General features: G+C 42.0%; 2 protein-coding genes and 1 long non-coding RNA gene across 12 annotated transcripts in view; 1 reads left to right on the forward strand and 2 right to left on the reverse strand.

The window, feature by feature from the left end:
- Positions 1 to 2,567: 2,567 nt before the first annotated feature.
- On the reverse strand, positions 2,568 to 10,443 carry TMEM52 (transmembrane protein 52). Of its 3 annotated transcripts, XM_080564528.1 has the most exons (5): positions 7,181 to 10,443; positions 6,904 to 7,071; positions 6,314 to 6,358; positions 4,665 to 4,834; positions 2,568 to 4,004 (listed from the first exon to the last, which is right to left on the reverse strand). In XM_080564528.1, exons 3-5 carry the CDS (start codon positions 6,343 to 6,345, stop codon positions 3,685 to 3,687), a joined length of 522 nt encoding a protein of 173 aa, XP_080420654.1. In that variant the 5' UTR covers positions 6,346 to 6,358; positions 6,904 to 7,071; positions 7,181 to 10,443; the 3' UTR covers positions 2,568 to 3,684. The 3 variants fall into 3 exon arrangements, with proteins under 3 accessions (XP_080420654.1, XP_080420653.1, XP_080420655.1); XM_080564527.1 differs by lacking the exon at positions 6,904 to 7,071; XM_080564529.1 differs by lacking the exon at positions 6,904 to 7,071 and having other exon boundaries at positions 6,314 to 6,395.
- A 140-nt stretch (positions 10,444 to 10,583) lies between these two features.
- CFAP74 (cilia and flagella associated protein 74) overlaps positions 10,584 to 21,444 on the reverse strand; it is a 74,528-nt gene continuing 63,667 nt past the window's right edge. For 6 of the 8 annotated variants that reach the window (XM_080564412.1, XM_080564411.1, XM_080564413.1 and 3 more), the window contains 13 exons: positions 20,886 to 20,993; positions 20,367 to 20,521; positions 18,964 to 19,098; positions 18,416 to 18,525; positions 17,985 to 18,040; positions 17,520 to 17,639; positions 17,042 to 17,194; positions 16,083 to 16,212; positions 15,542 to 15,696; positions 14,365 to 14,503; positions 12,967 to 13,094; positions 12,324 to 12,458; positions 10,584 to 11,150 (listed from right to left, as the gene is read on the reverse strand). In XM_080564412.1, coding sequence (XP_080420538.1) covers positions 11,037 to 11,150; positions 12,324 to 12,458; positions 12,967 to 13,094; positions 14,365 to 14,503; positions 15,542 to 15,696; positions 16,083 to 16,212; positions 17,042 to 17,194; positions 17,520 to 17,639; positions 17,985 to 18,040; positions 18,416 to 18,525; positions 18,964 to 19,098; positions 20,367 to 20,521; positions 20,886 to 20,993 — 1,638 coding nt within the window. In that variant the 3' untranslated portion in view covers positions 10,584 to 11,036. The remainder of the gene's footprint in view (positions 11,151 to 12,323; positions 12,459 to 12,966; positions 13,095 to 14,364; positions 14,504 to 15,541; positions 15,697 to 16,082; positions 16,213 to 17,041; positions 17,195 to 17,519; positions 17,640 to 17,984; positions 18,041 to 18,415; positions 18,526 to 18,963; positions 19,099 to 20,366; positions 20,522 to 20,885; positions 20,994 to 21,444) is intronic. The other 2 variants (XM_080564414.1, XR_013941414.1) reach the window with 2 other exon arrangements.
- Positions 13,001 to 15,535, forward strand: LOC308181348. The gene is made up of 3 exons (XR_013941430.1): positions 13,001 to 13,113; positions 13,858 to 13,903; positions 14,860 to 15,535. It is a non-coding gene; the product is annotated as an uncharacterized lncRNA (long non-coding RNA).

Here is a 21,444-nt window from a genome sequence, read left to right on the forward strand (position 1 = left end):
AAACTGAATCTAAGCTAGGCTCTTTTTCTGCAGTTGATTCTTACTGTGTTTCCTCTACTAGTGCAGAATCCAGTTCTAAAAGAAAACAAATTACTTACATTCCAAACGCTTTCACTGATAAAACCAGGGACTCATCATACATGAGTGCAATTGAAGTGTAAGAAGAATCCTATCCGTCCTTTCCCTTTCATGGGCTCAGTAGGAGAAATAAAGGAACACCGTGTCTGTCTAGGTTGGGAGTTTCTGAAAGTATCTTAGTTCCTGCTTGAGCCTCACTAACACGCACTGACAACACAACAAGGTTTTCTAGAATCATAAAGTCAGACCCCACACAGATAAACAGAGCTAGCAAGAACACGAAGCAAAAGGCAGAAAACAAACATTTGTGAAAAGTGACAATAGAAGTAAAAACAATACTAATCTCCATTTCACATTTTCATATTTAGTGGATGAGTTTTAAAATGTTAATTGAAATAAATAAATTCATTTTAACTTACCACACAGGAGGATTAAGAACCCATAATATTCTCCTCTATTCCTATCACAAAAATACAGGTTGAACAAAAGCTAGTTCCTGAACCTAATTTTATACACGTTAACAAGAAATGTTGCCTTTCTCTGCCTTGCCCGATTAATCAGATGAGACCCAGGTGATCAATGGACATTCTTTTTCCATTCTACTTGCTGCTATTTGGCGTAATGCGAAGCATATGGGAACATCGTTTTCAAGCTGTTACATCTGTAGACCAGGATTGAGGATATCTCCATTTTAATTCTTTTTCCAACATAGATAGTTAAGGGATTATTTTCTCTCACTGTGTTCCCACGTGCAGGAGTGATTCTAATTGATGGCCTGGACTTGCCACACAAATACAGCTATCCCCAAAGTAAGAAGAGAGCTGCTTGCTGCAGGTATTTACATGGAATTTGTAAGAGTCAGATCTCATTTGTGAGTGTTTAGCATTTAGGGTTTTGATGTTGGGTTTAACAGAACTATCATTCTCCATAACCGAATGGAAACAGATCTCCTCGCAGTTTGGTAGGTAGTCTAGGTAGTCTGCCAGGTACTACTGACAGCTCACAAGACAGAAGCATTGTAAAAGCAAAAGCATGCGGGGAAGTCAAACCGTTGTGATTTTATTCCTGTACTCCTCAAGCAAGGTCAGTCCTTGCACTGCAGGGTGAGCTCTGCAGACCTGAGCAAAACCCAGCCTCAGAACCACTCTCGCCTCTTGGCAACGCCGAGAGATATCCCTCTTGAAGCTGCTACAAGTAGCAATGTAACAACACACCGAGAAGGGAAGGAGTGCCCTCTTGTGTCAGTCACTGTTCTTTTCATTTGCCTGGTGTTACATTCCGGTCTTTATTAGTGAGCGAGCACTCTGCCTTTTCAACAGTTTTGGAGAGTTCAGTGTTTTAGCCCATTAATTGCTGTGGTAAGAAACAAAATTGGAAATTCTGAGTGATACAGACGTATAGTTACCACTTTGACAGTACAGAAGACAAAAAGTACAGAGATAGCATGTTGGCTAACTCTGCCAGTTAGGCAAAATGTGCGGAAGTGCTAAGTGGGGATGGTCTTTGCAAAAATCTTATGAGGCCGTTACTTCCGGTGAGCTGGATGCAGAAAGCCAGTAAGTATACAGCTCTGGTGGCTACATAATGTAGGGCTTTACATACGATTTCAGCTGACACCAACTTCTCCAATCAAGTAGCAAGTTATTTTTGTAGCAAGAGGACTAGAAAGTGAACCCTGTGATCATGTTTCAAAGGTACTTTCCAGTTTCTCTACAATAATGTAAGTGATGCTTAGTTTCTGTAACACTCGTCTTTATAGCAAAGCCTGTTTGTAAACCATGCACCTGAAGGCATTTAGCATATTGTTTCATGATTTTGATCAACGTTAAGGGAGTGGTCACTACACAGCAGTTTAATGCAACACAGTTCAGCAGATCCTTCAGTAGATGGCAATAAAAGCACGTTTACTTGAGGAAATCATAGTGCCATCCTACTCTTGAGCAGATGTTTTACAGAAATTACGGTATCTCATGATCTTAGTTTTTCATTTAATCTAGTTTCACTTAAAAATAACACTTGCCTCTTATCTGCCTGGATATCTGAGATGAGCAGAAAATATGTTTTCATTGATAAACACTACTGATACTGAAGTCTTGCATAGCTTAGTATTTTTGAAACATAGATAGAGCTATGCTAGAGCAAATGGCTAACAGTGTATTATTCAGGTGCTGGTGACTATTTGTACAGATGCAAACCCACAAGCAGTCAGAAAAGTAACTTTCACCCTCTGTCTAAATCATTAAGATCTCATTGTATTGTTCTTGGTATTTGTTGTTGTTGTTCTTCTGTATGATCCATTAGCTCTCATCTTGCTTCTCCAAATGCATAAAGTTTGTTACTGCCCTGGGAACTTCCATGTGGTTTGGACAAACCTATATGCAAACATTTGCTTAGCACCTAACTTTAACTATTCTTTTAGTGGCCCCGGTACACATTACTTTCATCCTTAATTCCCCCACTGTGGATTTTCCTGTTTAACGCAAACAAACTTTATCAATACAGAAAGAAGTGTTTTATTTGGGAGAAATTCACACTGCAGAAAATCATTATGAACTTGCTGCTGACACTGGCAGGTGATATAATTCAACTGAGTAGCTAACAGTTTTTCATAAACCTTTAAACTGATGCCATGTGGGTTATCTTGCTATTCATTTCAGCCTTTTTTTTCCCCTGAGGTTTAAGTGTTTGTCAAGTTCACATTAATTATCCCTCCAAGTGAGATTTTTTAAGATAAATTCTGATGATGGTAGTATCATATTTTTCTGAAATACAGAAAAAATATATTTGGCTATCTGAAACAATTGATATTTTCCAATTTGTGGTGTTTTTCAAATCCACCAGGCTCAATCAGCAAAGAAACTGAATATTTGAAACATTACTAATACTTAACCACGTGCAGAAATACCTCCAAAACTAATTTGTACTTTAACTGGCAAAATATGTAGCAAAAGGATCTCCCACACAAGCCACTGCATCTTAAAAATAGAAGTTTAAAGATTAAAAAAAAAATAAACACCTTCAAGTCTCATAACTAACAATTCTAGTTGGGAAACACAAGATAGTACATTTCCCTCAAATATGTTCCTGCCATCTTCCTTCAGTGTAGGAACACGTGCCATTGTGTAGCAACAAGTTTAGCACCTCAGCAGTTTGCTGGACAGTTAAAGTTCCCAAAATAAATGAAACTACAGAGCATCTGAGCATCACGGACTCTTCAGAGCGAGTTCATAGCATTCTGCTTTTCAACTCCAGTTTGGGAAGGTTCTGTTCTGGAACAACTTGCTCTTGTACCACCTGACTCTTTGTTTCCAAGATGGCAAAATCGCCCTGACCTTTTTTGTTGCCATATGCTGGGCACAGGGAATCGTTTTTCTTAATCAGGAGATGAACAAGCATCCCTGTCCCACTTTTACAGGTATTTTTAAACTGCTGCCCTTCTACTTCACTTCATACCCTGAAGAAGCTTAACAAGGAAGTTACAGCAGAAAACATTTCTTCTGACAGATCGTTACAACTGCATGGGAGGAAACATCTCTTCATCAAAACTTGTCTTATAAAACCAAATTCTTCACGCCTTCCATTCCTTTACTCCAAATGTGAAATGAGCTAGAGCTGAGGCTGTTCTTGTGGTACATCTTCTGAATTTTCTGAGTTGGGCTGTGTTGCTGGATCTCTGTTGGTTCTGTCAGGTGAACGCTGGGTGCAATTCAGCCCGCCTGGTATCACCTGTTCAGGGATGTCACCGAGCTTCTGGCTGACCAGTGCTACTTCGATGTATTGTTTACCCATTTGGACAGCTTCGTCATAAGAAGGTGGCAACTCCGTCGTGTAGGGACTGTAAGCTGGAGGGGACACAGTGCTCCTGTCCATGCCCACAAATAGTGAAGGAATAGGGACACTCAGAGGGTACTGGAATGAGCTGTATGCTGTGAGGAAAAGGAATGAAAAAAATTTAAACAATTGCATGGAACCCTGATATATAGAAGGCTAATCCCATTCTTCTCCAAGAAATTATGGACTCAATTTTTTTTTCGCAGAATGGATGCACTATATACTAAAAGCTACCACTACAGAATTACTGTATAGAATCTATACATTGCCCAAAAAAAGCTGTCAGAAGAGAAAATGTCTGCATATTGCCGTCCAGCTGTTGCTGAAGAACACCTGACACAGTAGGTGCATGCTGTAACAGAGGCAGTTCCAGCTGGGCTCCTACACCAACAGCTGGGAACAATATCTTAGGTTAGAGATAACTTGGGCTGAAATAGTTGGACAGTGAGGTGGGCAGAAAGGGTTAAAACAAATGGGGCAGTGGGAATTAGAGCAGATGTGGGAGAGGACATGGGAGAGGTTAACCCCCCACAGACTTTATTCTAACTTCTGCAGCATTAAATCCTACTTGCCATCTGCATTCACTTACTGCATTGCCCTGATGACACTCAGTTTTCCCATGCCCTCCCTGTGGTTTTGGAAGATGTTCTGAGAGGAGCTCAGGAAGTCCCTGGTGTTGCAAGGACTGAGCGCAGCATTGTGGACACGCTCTACGGCAAAGCACGGCTGAGTAGCTGACTCCCATGGGTACTTACAGGTCACCGTGCTGTGGGCTGTGCTGTCGCTGTCAATAGCAACACCAGTCAGATCGTAGGGGTGCCTAGGGAAGGGCTGAACTGGAGGCCTCTTCTTCCGGCAGCAGAACTTGATGCAGCTGGCTGTGATCCCACAGAGCAGGAGCATGAACATAGTCAGCAAGATTAACCTTGGAGAAGGATGGAGAACACCATAAAGTCAGTGCTTACGTTTTGCTTCTTCTAGAGCTGAATATAATTTTGCTCTTAATGGGTGAAAGACAGGCCAAACCTTCTCAGGCTTGGTTCTGAATGGGTGCTGGATCCAGAATTAGAAAGTTGGATCACAAACAATCACAAACTGAAGTGCTACTGACTGTTGGTACAATCCTTTCTGGCTCACAGATCCAGTGATGTTAATTACCTCGGGTTGTATATTCACTTTCAATGGTAAGGGTTTGTAGAAAAGCCCTCAGTAGCATTCTGTTCTTTTTTCCAAACCAGAGGTAGTACTTGTCCATAAGAATCATGATTCCAAACAAAACATTTCTTTAATAACTGTTTTATTTATTTTTAAAGAGAGAATGTTTCTCTTTAGTATGAGTCAGATGCACACAAAGACTACACTCAAAGTTTGGATGTGAGGGCCTCAAGCTTCCACAAATTTCATGCATTTTCATGTAAATTATTGTTTTAGAAAAATGCTTTCAGAGAATTTAAAACCACGTGCGAGAAGTGCACGCTGCCCTGCTGGAACTTTGCAATGAAACATTCCTCCAGCGTGAGGAGCGTTACCTCAGCACTAGCTAATCCCTAAGTCCTCACACCCAGGAGCTGCCTGCTGGTGTGCCGTGAAATAAAGGATTGTGAGCCCTCACACGCTGCCTTCTGATGGAGGCAGAAATCACCTAGGGAAAGGTATCGCAGCATTATCAGTCTCAGCACTGGCTCATTAGCTTTCATGATTTCAACGCTGCCTAACTACAGAAGCCTTAAAACACGTTGTATAACCATATATATTTTTAAACGGCTCTATATCAGCACGTTCTAAGAAAGCAAAGAATGACAATTAAAAGTAACCACCTCGCTCTGCATGTTATCATCAAAATTGATAGTATGTGACAGAATGCAAACTCTAAAAATAATGTCAGGATACATACAATGCACGTTCTATGCCAGAGACCAATCTACTTGTGGCGAGCCCCCTGCCTTTTACTCACCACTACCCTTCCCCTCTCAGTGAAGCAGCCAGTGAACAGGATTGTAAATTCAGCCCGGGTTCAGAATGACAAACCAGCACCGCAAGCTAACGGTGCCTTGTCCCATAAAAGGGAGCGAGCTGGGGACTGCGCGGGAGGCAGCACAGTGCCAAGCCCTAACAAGCCCGTTCTGGGCAGCTGCCATTGTGTTCAAAGTTGTTTATTTAGGAAGAACAAACAAGCGCTACGGCTGAACTCGAGCGTACTCAGAATGGAAAGATGACATATCCCTAGATGAATGCTCTGTCCCGCCTGACACCGTATCTCCTCTGCGATGCGGTCATGCCACTGGTGGCTTTCATAAAACAGGAGAAACCCTTTCCCACATCGCGTCCCATTACTTTACTGCAATTACTGCTCATAATATCTGTCAAATTACTCCGAGGTTAGTAAGATTAACAATCAACTTACCAGACATACCACAGACTTGTCCAGTTAGACATGTTCTGAGGGCATCTGCGAAGGAAGGTGGATAATTCACTGGTTTAAGTGTCTGCACTCAAACAGGGAACACATGACAAGGAATACATTTTTGAATTGAAAAAGGAAAAGCAATCAATGGGGATAGGAACAAAAACACCCGTGATTTAGTTTCAGAGGACTGTTCCTCATGGTCGTAACATTACTCCAGCTGCAATCATACAAATCCCGCTGCGTAAGTGGGGTCCTGGGTGAAGAACTGTTTTCAAAGTGGAGCTTTGCTGTTGCTTACGGGAGAGAACTACCCATGCTGGATTCTCAGAACTACGAGGCAGTTATTTCACGTTAACCAGGGTGAAGTACCACAGCAAATGCTCACAGTCTCAGAATATCCTGAGCTGGAAGGGACCCACAACGATCTTTGAGTCCAGCTCCTTAACCCAGCCTAAGATAACTTCCTACTTCTCCCAGTTATTTTTAAATTACTTTTTCATAGCTCCAGTGCTATGAAAGCTTCAATGCTTCATAGCTCCGTATCCCCCGTAGCTCCAGGAATGTTTTATTCAGAGCTACGTACGTACAAAGCGAAGGGGAGAACTTCCGACACGTTTCAGAGTGCGGCCGCCCCGGCGGTGCTGCAGGTGGCAGGGGGCTGCAGGGGCCGGTGGGCGCCTGCCGGCTGCCTTTGCAGAAGACCCTGGGGAGGCGCAGCAAGGCCAGCCGGGCCACGTCTGCGAGCCGGTGCGGGTCTGGGGGATAAAAAAAGCAGCACTGGGCGGCCAGGAGCGAGCCCCTCTCTGCTCAGCTAAGGTCACTGGAGCGGGGTGGGCGCAGATTCGCCCGACGTTGCGTACTCACCGGTCGGAGCGCCTCCAGCCGCGGGCAGGAGCCCGGAGCGATGCCAGCAAAAGGCAGGAGGAGAGGAGAGGAGAGTGGAGAGGAGAGCGTGGCTGGGGGCCGCCTCAAGGGCGAGCGGGGCCCGGAGGCGGCAGCGCCGGGGGAGGAGCCGCCGAGGCGGGGCCGGGGCCAAGCTGCTGCGGGAGCGGCCCCGGGGGCGCCGGCCCCGGGGGGTGCGCTCTGCTCCCGGCTCCGGCTGGGCCGCCTGGGGGCTGCGGCTCGGCGCTTCTCAGGGGAGGCCGGCCGCAGCTTTGTGTGCTGAACACACTTCTGCCTCTGCAGTGTCCGAGAGATGGTGGAGGAGTCGTGGAAAGGGATCGAAAAGAATATTTAAAAAAAAAAAAAAAAAGGTTTGGAAAAGCAGAGCGCTTCCCTTTGTAAAAAGTCTTTTTAAAACGCACAGAAGATAAATGAAAAGGCATCATCTACTCCCTGGAAATGCGCTTGCTCCAAAATAATTTAACCGTGCTCAACATTTCAAATGTATAAAGTAAAGATCTACATGTTGTTATGTCTACCTTGCAATGGTGTTGATACTATTTGGTAGAAACTTTCCAGAAACTATTTCATTACTTCAACTATAGCAATCATTACAGCAGCTTTTCTCCCTTCTAAACGACAGCTTTTCTGCAGTTCCCGTCACGGTGAAGCCCAGCTGCTCTAACAGGACTGCACGCAGTCCATCACGTCGAAACGCTCCCCTGGCTGGTTACAGCAGTCCTGCCCTCATCAGGGAAGAGCAAAACATACATCAAAGGTCACCCACATCCACCGTGTATGAATGAACACGGATTATTTCTGCTTCAGAGTAGGTGACTTAAAGGTCAGACACCTTGGCAGCACCGATACAGCAGAGGTCAGTTACATGGCAAAACCCCCCATGCCAGCCCGTGTGACAGACGATCAGAGTCACGGTGGCCGTGCTATATGACTGGGTAAGCAACAAAAAAGACAACTAGAGCTAAAAAGCAGGGAACTAGTTAATGGATTATGAAAGGTTTTAGTTGGAGAACAAAGGGGAATATCAACTAATACAAGAACATTTTGCTGAGGCCCCTGGTATTCAGGTCCCTCAGTGGTCTGTATTTGGCTGCTTGTATAAAACCTCCTGCAAGTAATAAGTGTGACAAAACACAAGTTTTATTTATTTATTTTTCCCTGAGATTTTAACGCAACAAGATGGAATGTATTTGGACTTGAGTTGACAGAGGTTTCTTCTGCAAGCAGCATGGATCGGCGCCAAAACACTGGGAGCAACGACAGACCCAGTCGCTTGAAAGTACTGGGTTCAGTGGTTCCTTCTCCAGCTGATAGGACTGAAGACCAGTGCTCTGAGGATCAGTAATGTCATGTGTTGCTGACTGGAATACTTTCCTACAGGACCACCCAGGGTCATGGGGTCATTGCTCACTTAGGAAAAGCTCCGTTCATAAGCGTGAAGCAATCTCTGAAGTCACTGGGTAAACCCAACATGTATCGATGAGAGGTGCATGACTAGTGCATGAGAGGTGATGAGAGGTGCATGATTCTGTCACTTCCTTTCTGTTTTATGAATGAGCTAGGTGCAGCTTCTAAGGGTTATAAAAATCATACATGGCTATGAAATGCTTTCTTATTAAACTAGAGCTGGATGAGAACCAAGAAGTATTTAGATACTTGCTTCTCTGAAAGTAGAGGAGTTTGCATCTGGCCATCCAAGAGCAATTACAGACGCAAAACTCAGTCTGAAAGTGTAATGTTCAGAAGTACAGTTACAGGAGCCAAAACCTTACCCCTCTGGAAAACTTTGATGCATTTCTGAGGATAGATTTTCAATATTATTCTCACAGTAAGGGCTCCATCCTTCCTAGAGTCTTCCAACATGAAAACACAAACATCAGATCACATTTAGCTTTTCCTGGCAATTTTGATACCAAATGCACTTGTGATCATTGCTGGCCTGCTTTGGAAGCACAGCACTGAACAGGATTTTTTGTTTCTTCAAGAGAGAACTTGCATGAAGGCTCAAGCTGCTGTGTTGAGCTTCTGGTAGTTGTGAGCTTGGCATGAAGCCACGCAAACGTAATGCAAGAGGGCTCTCAGCTGTCTTCACCTGATGTCCTCAAGGAATTACCAACAAACCCACTATTTTTAGTTCAGCTTGATGTTTCTAAATTAGCAGCAGAATTGTTTCCTATAGTCACTCATGTCAGTCAATTTTCCATTTCCTGTATTTTCATATCCATTATATAAAATAATTGTTTAGGTAGGAGCATCCAAATATAATTGCTAAATTTTCAGTAGCCTGACAGTGTGATTTTCAGATAACTGCAATTTTGTATTGCGAAGATCAATTTGCTCACTTGTGGCATTTCCCTCTTCAGTTGTGCTTGGGAGCAAATCTGTCTTGGCTTCCCACTGCCTCTTTTTTCCTTCTTTCTAATCATTGACATCAGGCTGTATCATAACCTGTTCGGATGGTGGCAGAGAACTGGAGATTTGCAGAGGTCTTCACTGGGAGAACCCAGGTTTTGGAGTGGGCCCATTGCTCACAGTGTTTTTAACAAACATTAATGCAGAATAACCCTGTGTGCTCATTTTGAAAGCGTTCCCAGAAATAACTAACAGATGCTATGCGTATTTTGGGAACATTTGTTTCCAGAATATTACTACAATATGCATCACAAGCCACAGCTTGGAACTATAATCAGGATCCTTTGTATTAAGGAGTACACAGAGAAAACGTAGTTCAGAGAGCTCAGCCTGGTACAGGAGAAACGGATGATGTTAAAAACTACTTGTGTTATCTTTGACTGGTGCCTGACACAGCAGAGCCAGAATGAGAAAGGGAGAATCCACGTTTGATTCTAGCTGCTGTTTCTGTATTGTATGCATTATAAACATCAACAGCTCAAGGACCAGCTGAACAGCTCAGCATTCACGTGGCCTGAAACAAGTTGCAGGAATCTCATCCGTTTTTCTCCTCTTTTTCCATCAGTTACACAAGCGTTTTCTACATACAGTGGAAAAATAGTTAAAACATTTCTGGGGACACGTGCTTTACTGTTTTTTCCTGTGGTCTGACCAACAGATTATTCTCTGTATTGTACTTGCTCTGTACTCTTCCCTGAACTGGATACTGCTTCTTGACAGAAGTTATACCTACTCTAGCTTCCCCAGCAGCTGGCAGAAATTTATTCTCAGTGAGAAAATTCAGACAAAAACAGATGTAGAAATAAAAAGTTCCTGGACAGGCATGATCTAGAGCAAGTGTCTAAGCACATTCAGTGACTCAGTACACAGCGTGGTCACCGTAGCCTTGACCATGTGTCATCAGGATGACTGCACACTGTATTGTGAAAATAACTGCCCAAGCGAATTGGAGGAGACTTAAAATAAAAGCTTTATTGTAGTCTTAGCAGGAAAAAAATATCAAGGACTTTCTACATATGTGAAAATGCATCTGAGGTCAGAAAGATACGTTGCTTGAAACTCGCCCATTTAGAGATTAAACAAAAACACTCCTGAGGGAGTTCCCACCTTTGGAAGACACTGGTATTAACAGCAGATTTATCTACGTGGCCCCTCATGTTAATTCTTCCTTCTACTACAAGGTTATTGTCACAGTCAGTCTGAAAATAAAACTATTGGAAACAGTTTATACAGAATTTTGTAATGAAAAAAAAGGCAGAAAATGTACAAGTTACCTTGCTTTCTCTCTCCTACCTCCCCTTACATATCTGCAACAATCTCAAAATCTTTCCATGTTCCAACTGAGATCCAAAGACCTCCCCAAAAATATAAGCCTCCATTTTCCTTCCCACTTAGCTTGGTTCCATCAGTTACTGGGAGCACACGCTGATACAACTTTCGCCATGCAGATGATTCGGTAAGATTCCTGAACATCACCCTTTAAGGTCAGGAGGGCTGTCTCAATCACAGGGTCAGTGGTCTACAAAAAATGCACACACAAACCCAACCTATTTCTTTTGCACACAGAGCAGGTTAGCTGATCAAGGTCTAAGCAGTGTATGTTGCAGTTGTAAGAGGTGCCCGTTAAAGCTGTTGGTTACCTCTCTTCCTACTTGGTTGGCTTTTTCACGTTTTCACCCAACACTCACACTGCAGTAAGCAAAGCAGCAGTGACTAAGTGCTCGATCTGCAGAGTGCTGCCGATACCGTCACCACATTACAACCACGACAACTGGGCAAGGCAAGCGACAAGAGTGTGCTGCAGTGAGGGTTAGGGAAGAGATGGGTCCTGTTAGCCACGAGCTAGGGTTAAATCTTGTGTAACATCCCGTGGTTACCAAGAGGCACTATGTCAACCCCATATGTCATGCCAGGAACTCTAGTGCCTTCCTTCCACACACGATGTCAGCATCCTTGTAATTTTGCATCAGACCACTCATTCTGCCATCCCACACACTGCTGACAACAAAAAGTAGCAGAGTGAATTCTTTCCGTCCCCACGAAGATGAATCAGGGAGGGCAATTACAGCCCTGTAGGGATGTTTTGAACTCGCACCAAGACTCTGCAATATGAAAAAGCAGAAGAAGCCAGGGAAGCAAGGTTCATAAAGTGGGAGATCAAACAGGTCTCGCTGACTTCCAGGAATATTCCAAAAAAGAGGCACCCACAGCCAGAAGTGTGGACACCAGAGCAGAATGATCCATGGAAACAGTTCTGTGTCAGCAGGACTGCAAATTTCCTTGCAAAGGGGGACATTAAGAAGCTCACTTCATCACTGTCACCAAAGCAGTGTCTTTTAGTGAACAGCAGCAGTATTTTGGTACTATATAATGCGGTGGCCTGTAAGAAGTTATTTTATGTCCTATAAAGCGCAAGTGAATGATGCTTGCTCTTCCCATCACACATGATTTGAAGTCCAAGACGAGATAGCAAGGCTTAAAATCATACCTATAGTTCCTGGATTTTGTTCCCGTACCAGTGTTTATACCAGCGTAAACTCTCTTAGGTAACGTGTCTATCGTCCTAATGTGCCAAAGCAGCCTGGAGTGCTGACATCTCAAAGATCAGCCTTTGTATTGCTCCTCTAAATCAGTCAAAAGACACAGCAGCACCACACTGCAGTCTGGGAAGCAGTGTGCAACTGTTACTTACATCCAAGTCAGCAGGTGGCACCCAAGAAACGCCGATGCATTTTACTTGACCACGATCAACGGTTCCCTTGACAAATTCAACAGTGAATCCCTTCTTCTGCAGGAGCGACAGGTTACCAAAACTGAACTCCACATTCTACAAGAGACACACAATGCACCTTCATTACAGCCAGTTCAACTTCTTCACACACAGTCACTGTTTCTTAAAGCTTACATCGCACAGATGCTATATATGGCCCTCGTTTGCCAAACTACTTCTGCCATTTGAAGTTGCAAACATCCATCCTGTTTGCTGTCACAAGTTGTCATAAAATATGGTATGAAAAATGAGAGGATCAGAACTGCCATTCAGTTCTGTGCTCAAATTTCTGTATTTCAGTATCAGGGAAGGAAACTGGTAATTGATTTTTGTTTACTTTTAATACCATAATGCTAATTCCTCTTATTAAACCCTGAAAAAAAAAAAACAACAAACTTTTGCTTTCAAATGCTGATGCTTTTGTAACAAAGTTTGTTTGAGACCCTGAGATTTGTATTTTTAATTTAAAGACCAAATTTTTGACAGAAGGAACTAGTAACCATTTGTACACTATCAGTATTTTTTACAGCATCTGACATGAAGTTGCGCTTTTTATTTTCTTCACCTTCTTAGACGCAAACTGAGCTGTCTGCATAGCTCCAACTCTCAGTTCTGTCTTTGCTGGCACCAGAGAATTCTCTCCCTCGATGTGCTCCAGAACCAGGAGGATGGACTTCACTGGTTCTTGTAGCTCTGAACAAATATCAATCAGGTAAACTTTGAGACAGTCAAAACTGAAGAATTATTAACTTGGAACAAAAACAAATTACACCAAGACGGCTCAAAACAAAGCAATGTGGCACATTCATGAGTTGGCATAGATAAGGAGATCCTTCTTGCAGAGTTAGTGAAGAATCAAGCAAAAGCAGGTTTTCTATTTGTCCTGCTTTTGGCTGGGATGGAGTAAATTCTCTTCACAGTAGTGTGTATCATGCCGTGTTTTGGATTTTGATGAAAGTAGTGGTGATAACACACCAATGTTTAGTTGTCGCAGAGCAGTGCTTACGCAGTCAAAGCCTTTTCTACTGCTGCTGCTGCCTGCCAGCGAGGAGGCTGGAGGCCGGGATAGCGGGCGCAGGCTGCCCAAGGGGATGTCCCCACCACGCAGTGTCCTGCTCAGCAGGACAGGCTGGGGCACTCGCAGAACAATGGTGTTTGACTTCCCAAGCAGCTGTTGGGCATGATGAGCCCCGCTTTCCTGGAAGTGGCTGAACACCACCTGCCTACTGACGGGGAATAATGAATTAATTCCTCATTTTGCTTTGCTTGCGCACGCAGCTTTGGCTCTACCTATTAAACTGTCCTTATGTCAGCCCCTGAGTTCTCGTACTTTTACCTTTCTGATTCTCTTCCCCATCCCGCTGCGGGGAGAGCGAGCAAGCAGCTGCATGGTGCTGAGCTGTCTGCCAGGGTTAAACTACACCACCATCACTTCTAATTCATGTTTGTTTTCTAGCCCCACGGCATATGCATTGTGTGTACTATAGTCCTACTTGTGTACGGTAAGTGCTTGTGTTTATTTATAGCTCAGGAGCTAGAAGGTGCTTACATACCATCTCTGAACACAAATCCTGTCCAAGGAAATTAAGGGAGGATAAATTCAAACCCCCTGAAAGCGTGTCAACTTCATAACAGTACAATCAGGAGAGTCCAGGGTATTTTATTAGATGGGAAATAATTTTATAAATATTTAATGCAAATAGAAGTAGCAGAAAGCAAACGCGCCCTAATTCTTTGTAGTAGTAATAATTACAACAGCTTTTTGCAAGGTAAGTTGCGCAGATAGATTATATTCATTAAGACACTACTGCATTAAAATTCACATAAAAGCCTTCCTTAAGGGAAAGTTTCTTGCTTTTTTTTGGTGTGTGTTACGAATATAGGCTACACCATAATGCTTATTCATTCTGGATACTGAAAGGTTATCTTTAATTTGTTTTGTAATAAAGTGGCAGCACATTACCTTCCTTTAGCGCTTCCTGTGATGACACAGGTAACGTTACAGCCAAGGACTCGATGGGCACATCCAGTGGAATTCCACCTTCCACAAACATTGGATGTTCTCTTGCTGCACCCTTTAGCTGGATTACGTGGGCTGTTTTCTATACAGGACAAGAGCGCTTTAGATGCAGGTTACAGCTTAAGTACCAGTGTAACTGCAATACTGACACAACAGCTTCAGTTCCTTAAAAATGACATCTGCCTATATTAATGCCAAGAGGCGCCCCACACTAACGCAAGGATCCTGCGTCTTCCCCTTGTCTTTTGTGTGTCACTCAGGCACTTTTGTTTTCAACAGCCTTTCATTCCTGGGCAGTGTGCCAAAGGAGGAGGCTGGACAAACTATACTCAAGCCACCAAAACGGGCAAAATTTATCTGTTGCCAAACAGAGCTTCAAGTTTGTGAACTTGGGCCAGTTTTTATTCATCTTATTCTGGTTTTCGTTCTTACCTGCAGATCCAAAGATAATCTGGAAATACAAAACTTGCAAGGAGAGAAACAGTACTTACTTATTCACTACCAGTTTCTACTGTTTGCAGTGCCTGCTGACAGTCATTAGTTGGCACTCTTCATTAACTTTTGGGCCATCTCTGTTGGAACACGGCAGCTACCTGCAATGCTGCCAGCCTGTGTATCCTGATTTGGGCTTCGTCTAAGCTCAACTGCTGCTCTACAGATGGAAACCTCCTCCCTCACGCTGAGTGACTGCAGAAGCGGCTTCCTGGTACTCAGCGCACCTGCCAGTTTGCACTCTGCAGTCTTATTTCCATTCTCGGCTACAATTAAATGTTGCTTGCAGAGAACCCGGTTGGAACTGTGCTCAGCAGTGCAGCAGCAAGCTGGCTCCCATCACCTCCCGTGTACACAGTGCGGACAGCTGGGTAGAAGACAGGACTGAATCCCAAGTCGCAATTGGTATGAATTAGGAACTGAAAATTTAAAACCTGAAAAAAGCCAGTGGGCCCCAAAACTGTCACTTCCTACCCCCATCAGTTAATTTAGTATGGATATTTCTGCCCACAAATCCCGTCGACTAGATATAATTATGTGAAACTCCTACTAAGACCCACGCTGCTAAAAATAACTGTAGGTCATATTTAGACTTCCATTTCATAATCAGGTATCTTGATCTCCTCACCTTGCCAAAGAGCACAACCTTGAGACGGTCCGAATAGTACAGGCTTTCATGGTCAGGACTGAAAGTAACAACAAAGTCCTGGCTCTTCCCGGCAAGAATTTCTCCTTGTGTCGGAAAGATGCTGAACACGCTTAAACCACTATAGTTCTGTGTTCCTGGTAAACAGAAACAAGGATATGAATAAGGGAGAACAGTTCTGTTTTACTTCTTTATATATTTTAAACTCATTTTTGTTGGAACAAACATTTAGATTAGTTTACTGTATTCATCTCTAATGAAGCTGAAGAGGCATCACCAACCTTTCCCTATGCTTTTCAGCATATTTTTACAGAGATGGATATCCCCAAATACATTCTTTTATATAAATATAATATAAAAGGCAATAGGGGCATATTTAGATTCAAACACTTGTGTCTCCTTACTTGTAGGTATCTGCTCAGGCTGCATAAACTTGAATAGATCTAACAAGACAAAGTATTGCCGCTACTAGATATTTCATGAGTCCTTTTTTTAAAAAAAAAAATTTTGGGGAAAAAATTACCCACAATCTCTGTTCTTTGCAAAGAGGACGTGAGAAAGGATGGAAGTCTCTGCTGATCTTTGTTCCGTGTTGGCGAAAGTGAATCCAGTTGGATGGAGTACTGCAGGGTCAGTGTGGAAGTGTTCTGTATCTGATAACGTGAATTTACACAACAGCACTTTCATTAAGAAAATTGATTTTCAGGCCTGTAGAATCCATACTTCGTAAACTGGATGAATTTATTTTGCTGCATTACTGCACTATTGTGTGCCCGGATGCCACACACAGCATGCATTACTGCCATCCATGTGTAACATCCACTCCCACCCCTCAACAACAGGGACCAGCTTCCTCTTAAGTCTTGCAGCAAGTAATGTATTTTGATTATTGACATACTTAGAGGAGAAAATTTCTGCTTAAATCTTGGCCTGTTTCTGAGTTTGTGATAATCTGCAATATATGAACGAGTAATCAGTTAAACTGTTCTCTACACTGTACCATGGCAGACCCCCATGTGCTCTTTGTAGGACAATTTTGCATTTCACCCATGCATCTCTGTCAACATTTTGTGTGGACACAGAGCAGCCTTAACTGTGACAGGAGTAATGGACAGAATAAAGAAAGAGCAAAGCTGTTTCTGGCTTCACAGAGATCTACATATCAGCTAGATCTATGAGAGATCACACAGGCCCTTTCTCTTTTTGTATAGGAGGTTCTGCATCCCTGTTATTTGCACAGGCAGAATCCTGCAGGCAGCACAGTTCTAGCAAACAAGATCCTCCCCGCACAGCACTGTTACCTTTAGCCCAAAACTGTCTCAGCCTCAAATCACTCTGCCAGACGTGCTGCTTTTAAAGCTGTTCTTTTGTCTACAGCTTGCTATTCAGCCTCACGTTCTGCCAGACTGGAAACTACAGAACTCCTCTTCCAACCTACAACAACTGCTGACGTGCCTTCTGGATCAGCATAGAGGGCTTTACCTCAAATGTGGAAGTTGTCTTCTCTCTGGCAAGGACGTATCCCATATCCAGTACTTCCTCCACAGAGCAAACAACTGACGGCATCACCCCACGTCCCGTGATACTTAGGGTTAAGTTCTTTTGTGCTGTCCGGATGTCTAGCGCTTCAAAAAACTGCCAAGAAGAAGCTGCTGTTAGCCCGTTTGCTGGAGGAAACCCCCCACCCCACCCCGCACCCACCCACAAAAGCAGCACTGGCTCCAAATCACCCTCCCCTCCAGCCACTCCCCACTCCTCTGCCCCTGCTCCCCCAGCTCCTGTAGGGCCATTGCTGCAAAACTCCTGGACACAGTGCAGAGACAGCGATGGAAATGCTGAGAGGGGCTAGGCACAGGCAACAAGACACATCCCAGTCTGTAATACGTGTATCTTACGCAGCCCCTTATTTCCCTCTTTTGTCTCCCTTCTTTTTCCCACTACTGTTGTATCTCTTACTCACCCATTTATTCTCATTTGGAGAAAAAGAGATGATGAGGGCTTTATTATCACCTGGCTCAAGTATTCTAACTGGTCTGACCAACAGGAAGGGACCACTGGGATTCAGAACTGAGAATCCTAGCTAAAATAGTGCAACTCAAGGAAAAAAGTTAATACAGAAACTGGAAAGAAAATAAAACAAACAAAAACAGGTTCTAAGTATTGTTCAGACCAAAAATGTGTAAATCAACCATTTGAAAGCTCTTTCAGAGCTCAATAACTAAGAGGAAAAAAAAGAATATATTGGTTATATATCCTCAGGAAAATAAGCTTCACGTCACCTCCTGTCTCACTCTGAAAGATAATAATTAAGTCTGAAATTTTCTACCTCCTCCTTGCTTTAGTGTCAAACAGTTCCTACAGATGAAGACTCAAATTAAACAGTAACTGAATGGCAGATTAACTCACGTATTCCAAACAAGGATACTTCCAGCTTTTCTGGGGAGATATTTTGTATTGTAACTTGCTGAATTATTGTGTGGCCTGGTAGGAATGAAAACAGAATTTAAAAACACGAAACTCGCTCTGACACTACCACCTCTAACTCCTGCTCTTATTTGCACCAAACATTCGCTCTGTTTCTATGGCTAATATACAGTCAAAGCTCAACAAACGTCTTAAAATTTGGACAGTCAGTTGCGGAGCTCCTGATTCTATGTTTCAGGATTAAGTCAGCTTTTTACATGCTCCAGCTGTCCAGATAGGCTCCTAATTTTCCTCCTGAATACCTTTTACAGGGCTAATTTCTATACTGACTTTTAAAAAATCCACTAAATGTAAAAATAAAATGCAAAACTTTGCTCTGAATAAATTAAAGTCAGACAGAAAAAGCTCAAAGCTTGAATTCAAATTTCATACCTACTGCAACATCACCAAAATTGACTATGTTTTTTCCATTATCTGAAGTGACCACAACAGATGGTGCTACAGCTGGACAGTGCAACTCCAAATACAAGGTGTTATAGGGGCTGAGGAGACAGTAAAAGGATATTTGCTCATAGATCATGCAGAAAAAACAGCTATTGTCAGAAATCTGCTCCTATTCTGTTCACATGACAGGGTATCATTAAACTGCTATTACAAAAGAAAACATAATTTTTAGTGGCTGCTTTTTTGTGTATTGCCTACGCAGAAAGATGGACTACATCTAGCTATTATATGCTTTGTACAATTGTTTTCCAAGCTGCTTTGATATTCACGTGTTAGATTCTTATCCTACTAGTGGGGCGTAAGCATGCCTTTCTACCACTGACTACTGAAGTAATTAAGATAAGAAAACAAATTTTCTCCTCAGATGAATAAATTAACATCTCTACCACTTCCCTATGAAATTTCTGAAGTATCATAAGTTGCAAATACTGTGCATTGTTCCAAATATTGTTTCAAGTCATTTGTGTTTAGAATACCTGCAGGTTAGATTTTCTGAGCCTCTCTTTTCATCAATATCTCCACTTGCAACAAAGCACGGTATGATGTATTTTTCAAACCTCCCTCTGAAATTCCTCATCAGGGAAGCCTGGGCTGCCATATAAGCTTCCGAACTAGAAAATCCAGGAATAATAAAAATCATCTTAGCAAGTTAGTATAAGTTTTATACTTAGCAAGTATAGAAAAAATCAAAACATATCTACTGAGCTATTTGTATTTACTTTGTCATATATTCAAAATGCAATAGAGCAGTGATACAAAATGACTGTCTTGAGGCACAGCAGTGGATTCACCCTACTAAATGGTTTGGTTTTCTGGTCAAAAACAAAATTATAAACCCACATTATAGATGCCATACTAAAGACTTCAGAATCCTCAATACAATTCCCTTATGTTGAATATTTAAGTACTGCAGTGCCTTTCAGTACTTCCACATTGTTTCAATTACATGCACACATGCATCAAGAATCACACTTCTCTAACGCAGTATGCCTAGCAATACTTTAAAATGGAATTTTTCAAATAGAAATTTTATTTTTCTGACCCATACTGAAAGTATTTAAAAATTCTAATCAATGGTTTGCAATGAATGTGGAATTTTAGTGAAAAATCTAACACCTGGTGCAGCACAATGTGTCTAAGCACGTATTTACTTCCAAACATTTACTTATAAATTTCTCAGGATTTGGCAGGCAGAAATGTGGTTCTAAAAAGTTGAATTATATGCTAAACAAGGGACCTCAAATAGCAGATTTTGTATCCAAGTATCCAAATTGCTAGCAAGCACACGTCAATGTCAATTCTCAGTGGGAGATGCATATTGAAAAATGACTATCCAAAAACATATGCATTGCAGCATCGTAAGATTTCTAAGACTGAAGGCCATGACTAATATGATGGGCTATTTAAGCCCTCAAAAAAAAAAACAGACAACAAATTAACCCATACCCACAGATACGGACCATCAGATAGTTTCTATCTAGGCTGAATTTATTCAGCTCTATTCCACTTATTTAGAAAAGGTATATTGTGTTGTAGTTTCTTTTGGTAATGAAGTTCAACTGTCTAGTTGCTCGTTAAAATAATGCTCTTGTTGGTTCAGCCAAATTTACCAGTGCAGCCAGATCTCATGCTTTCTGATATATTCTTTGAAGTCTTCAGTTTCTCTGATGCATATAAAGGGATTCGTTGCCTTACATGAGAGGTTACAGCTGCATGGCTTATAAGCAGTACTAATTTTGGAAACAGCCTTTGCAATATTGCTGAAGTTATTTCTTCACTACAGTTTGGTTTCTTGTCCACCTATAGGTTTTAGTAGATTTATTAAACATTTATAAAAAGAATGTTGTCTAATTAGTAGAAGATGCTTTTGCTGACTTACTCAGGCTTTATCTCTTTGGATTCTGGTTGCTCAGAACTACTTGAAGAACTCAGGTATTTACTGCTTCCATCCCTTACAAACTGTCTGGAAGATTGCCGTCTGGTAATGGGAACGTTTAATTTCTTTCCCTCTCTCTTTTCATCTTTCTTCTTTTTCTGCAAATATACACTAAAATTATACACTGAGACTGATCACAGATAATGCAATTGACATCAGTTTACAAATAAGAAGTGGAGTAATTTTATTTTCTTTTTAGAGGAATACTTGCATTTAACATTTTCAAAAACAATCCTCTATGAATGCTTTTGAAAATGTTATAATGAAATAAAATTGATGTGTGGTCTGTTCGCTGAGCAGTAAGAGCGGCAGTACATGCACACTCTAGTATAGACAGGTCTTAGATCAATGATAAGTTTGGGCTTCATTTAATATGCAAATAGTTTTATGATAAAAATACATCTAGAGAAATATCTGGAAGTAATAGACCAAGAGCACGTGCTAGTTCTTAGCATTCCTTACTTGTATTTCTGCCCCTGTTGCAGCTGCTCTGCAAAGCCTCCGAGCTGCCTCTTCTCTGATTAGCTGATCTGACAATGTTGGTCTGAAGGACACTTGAATCAAGCTTTTCTGGGAGTATGAGAGCATGCACAAGAATGATAGGCAGAATTCATCCCTCATACATGTATTATACCTACAAAGCTCAATAGGAGCATATATGTGACAGCAAAAATTAGTAATTTTTTTTCCCAGTGAAATGAACCTGAAGACAAAGTTCACTTACAGCTTTTTTCCAAGTCCACTACATTACAGTGGGCTCGTTTTACATGACCAGTATTTCTGATATCTGAAATTTCTTCAACTAAATCATAATGATAACACTGGAGAAAGAACAGTCAGAGTGACAGCTCGCATAGATCATTAGCTACATTTGATGGTTAACCACTCAAGTCCAATTTAAAATTATTTCAAGCAATACAAAGTCTTCCAGCTATGCTAATAATAATTTCTGTTTTCAGCTTCATATACAAGTGACAGAACTTGTAGGTATGTAAATGATCAAAAGACTTGTTTGAATACT

This window comes from Anser brachyrhynchus (assembly GCF_964034855.1).
Source record: "Anser brachyrhynchus genome assembly, chromosome: 21".
Classification (NCBI taxonomy): Eukaryota; Metazoa; Chordata; class Aves; order Anseriformes; family Anatidae; genus Anser; species Anser brachyrhynchus.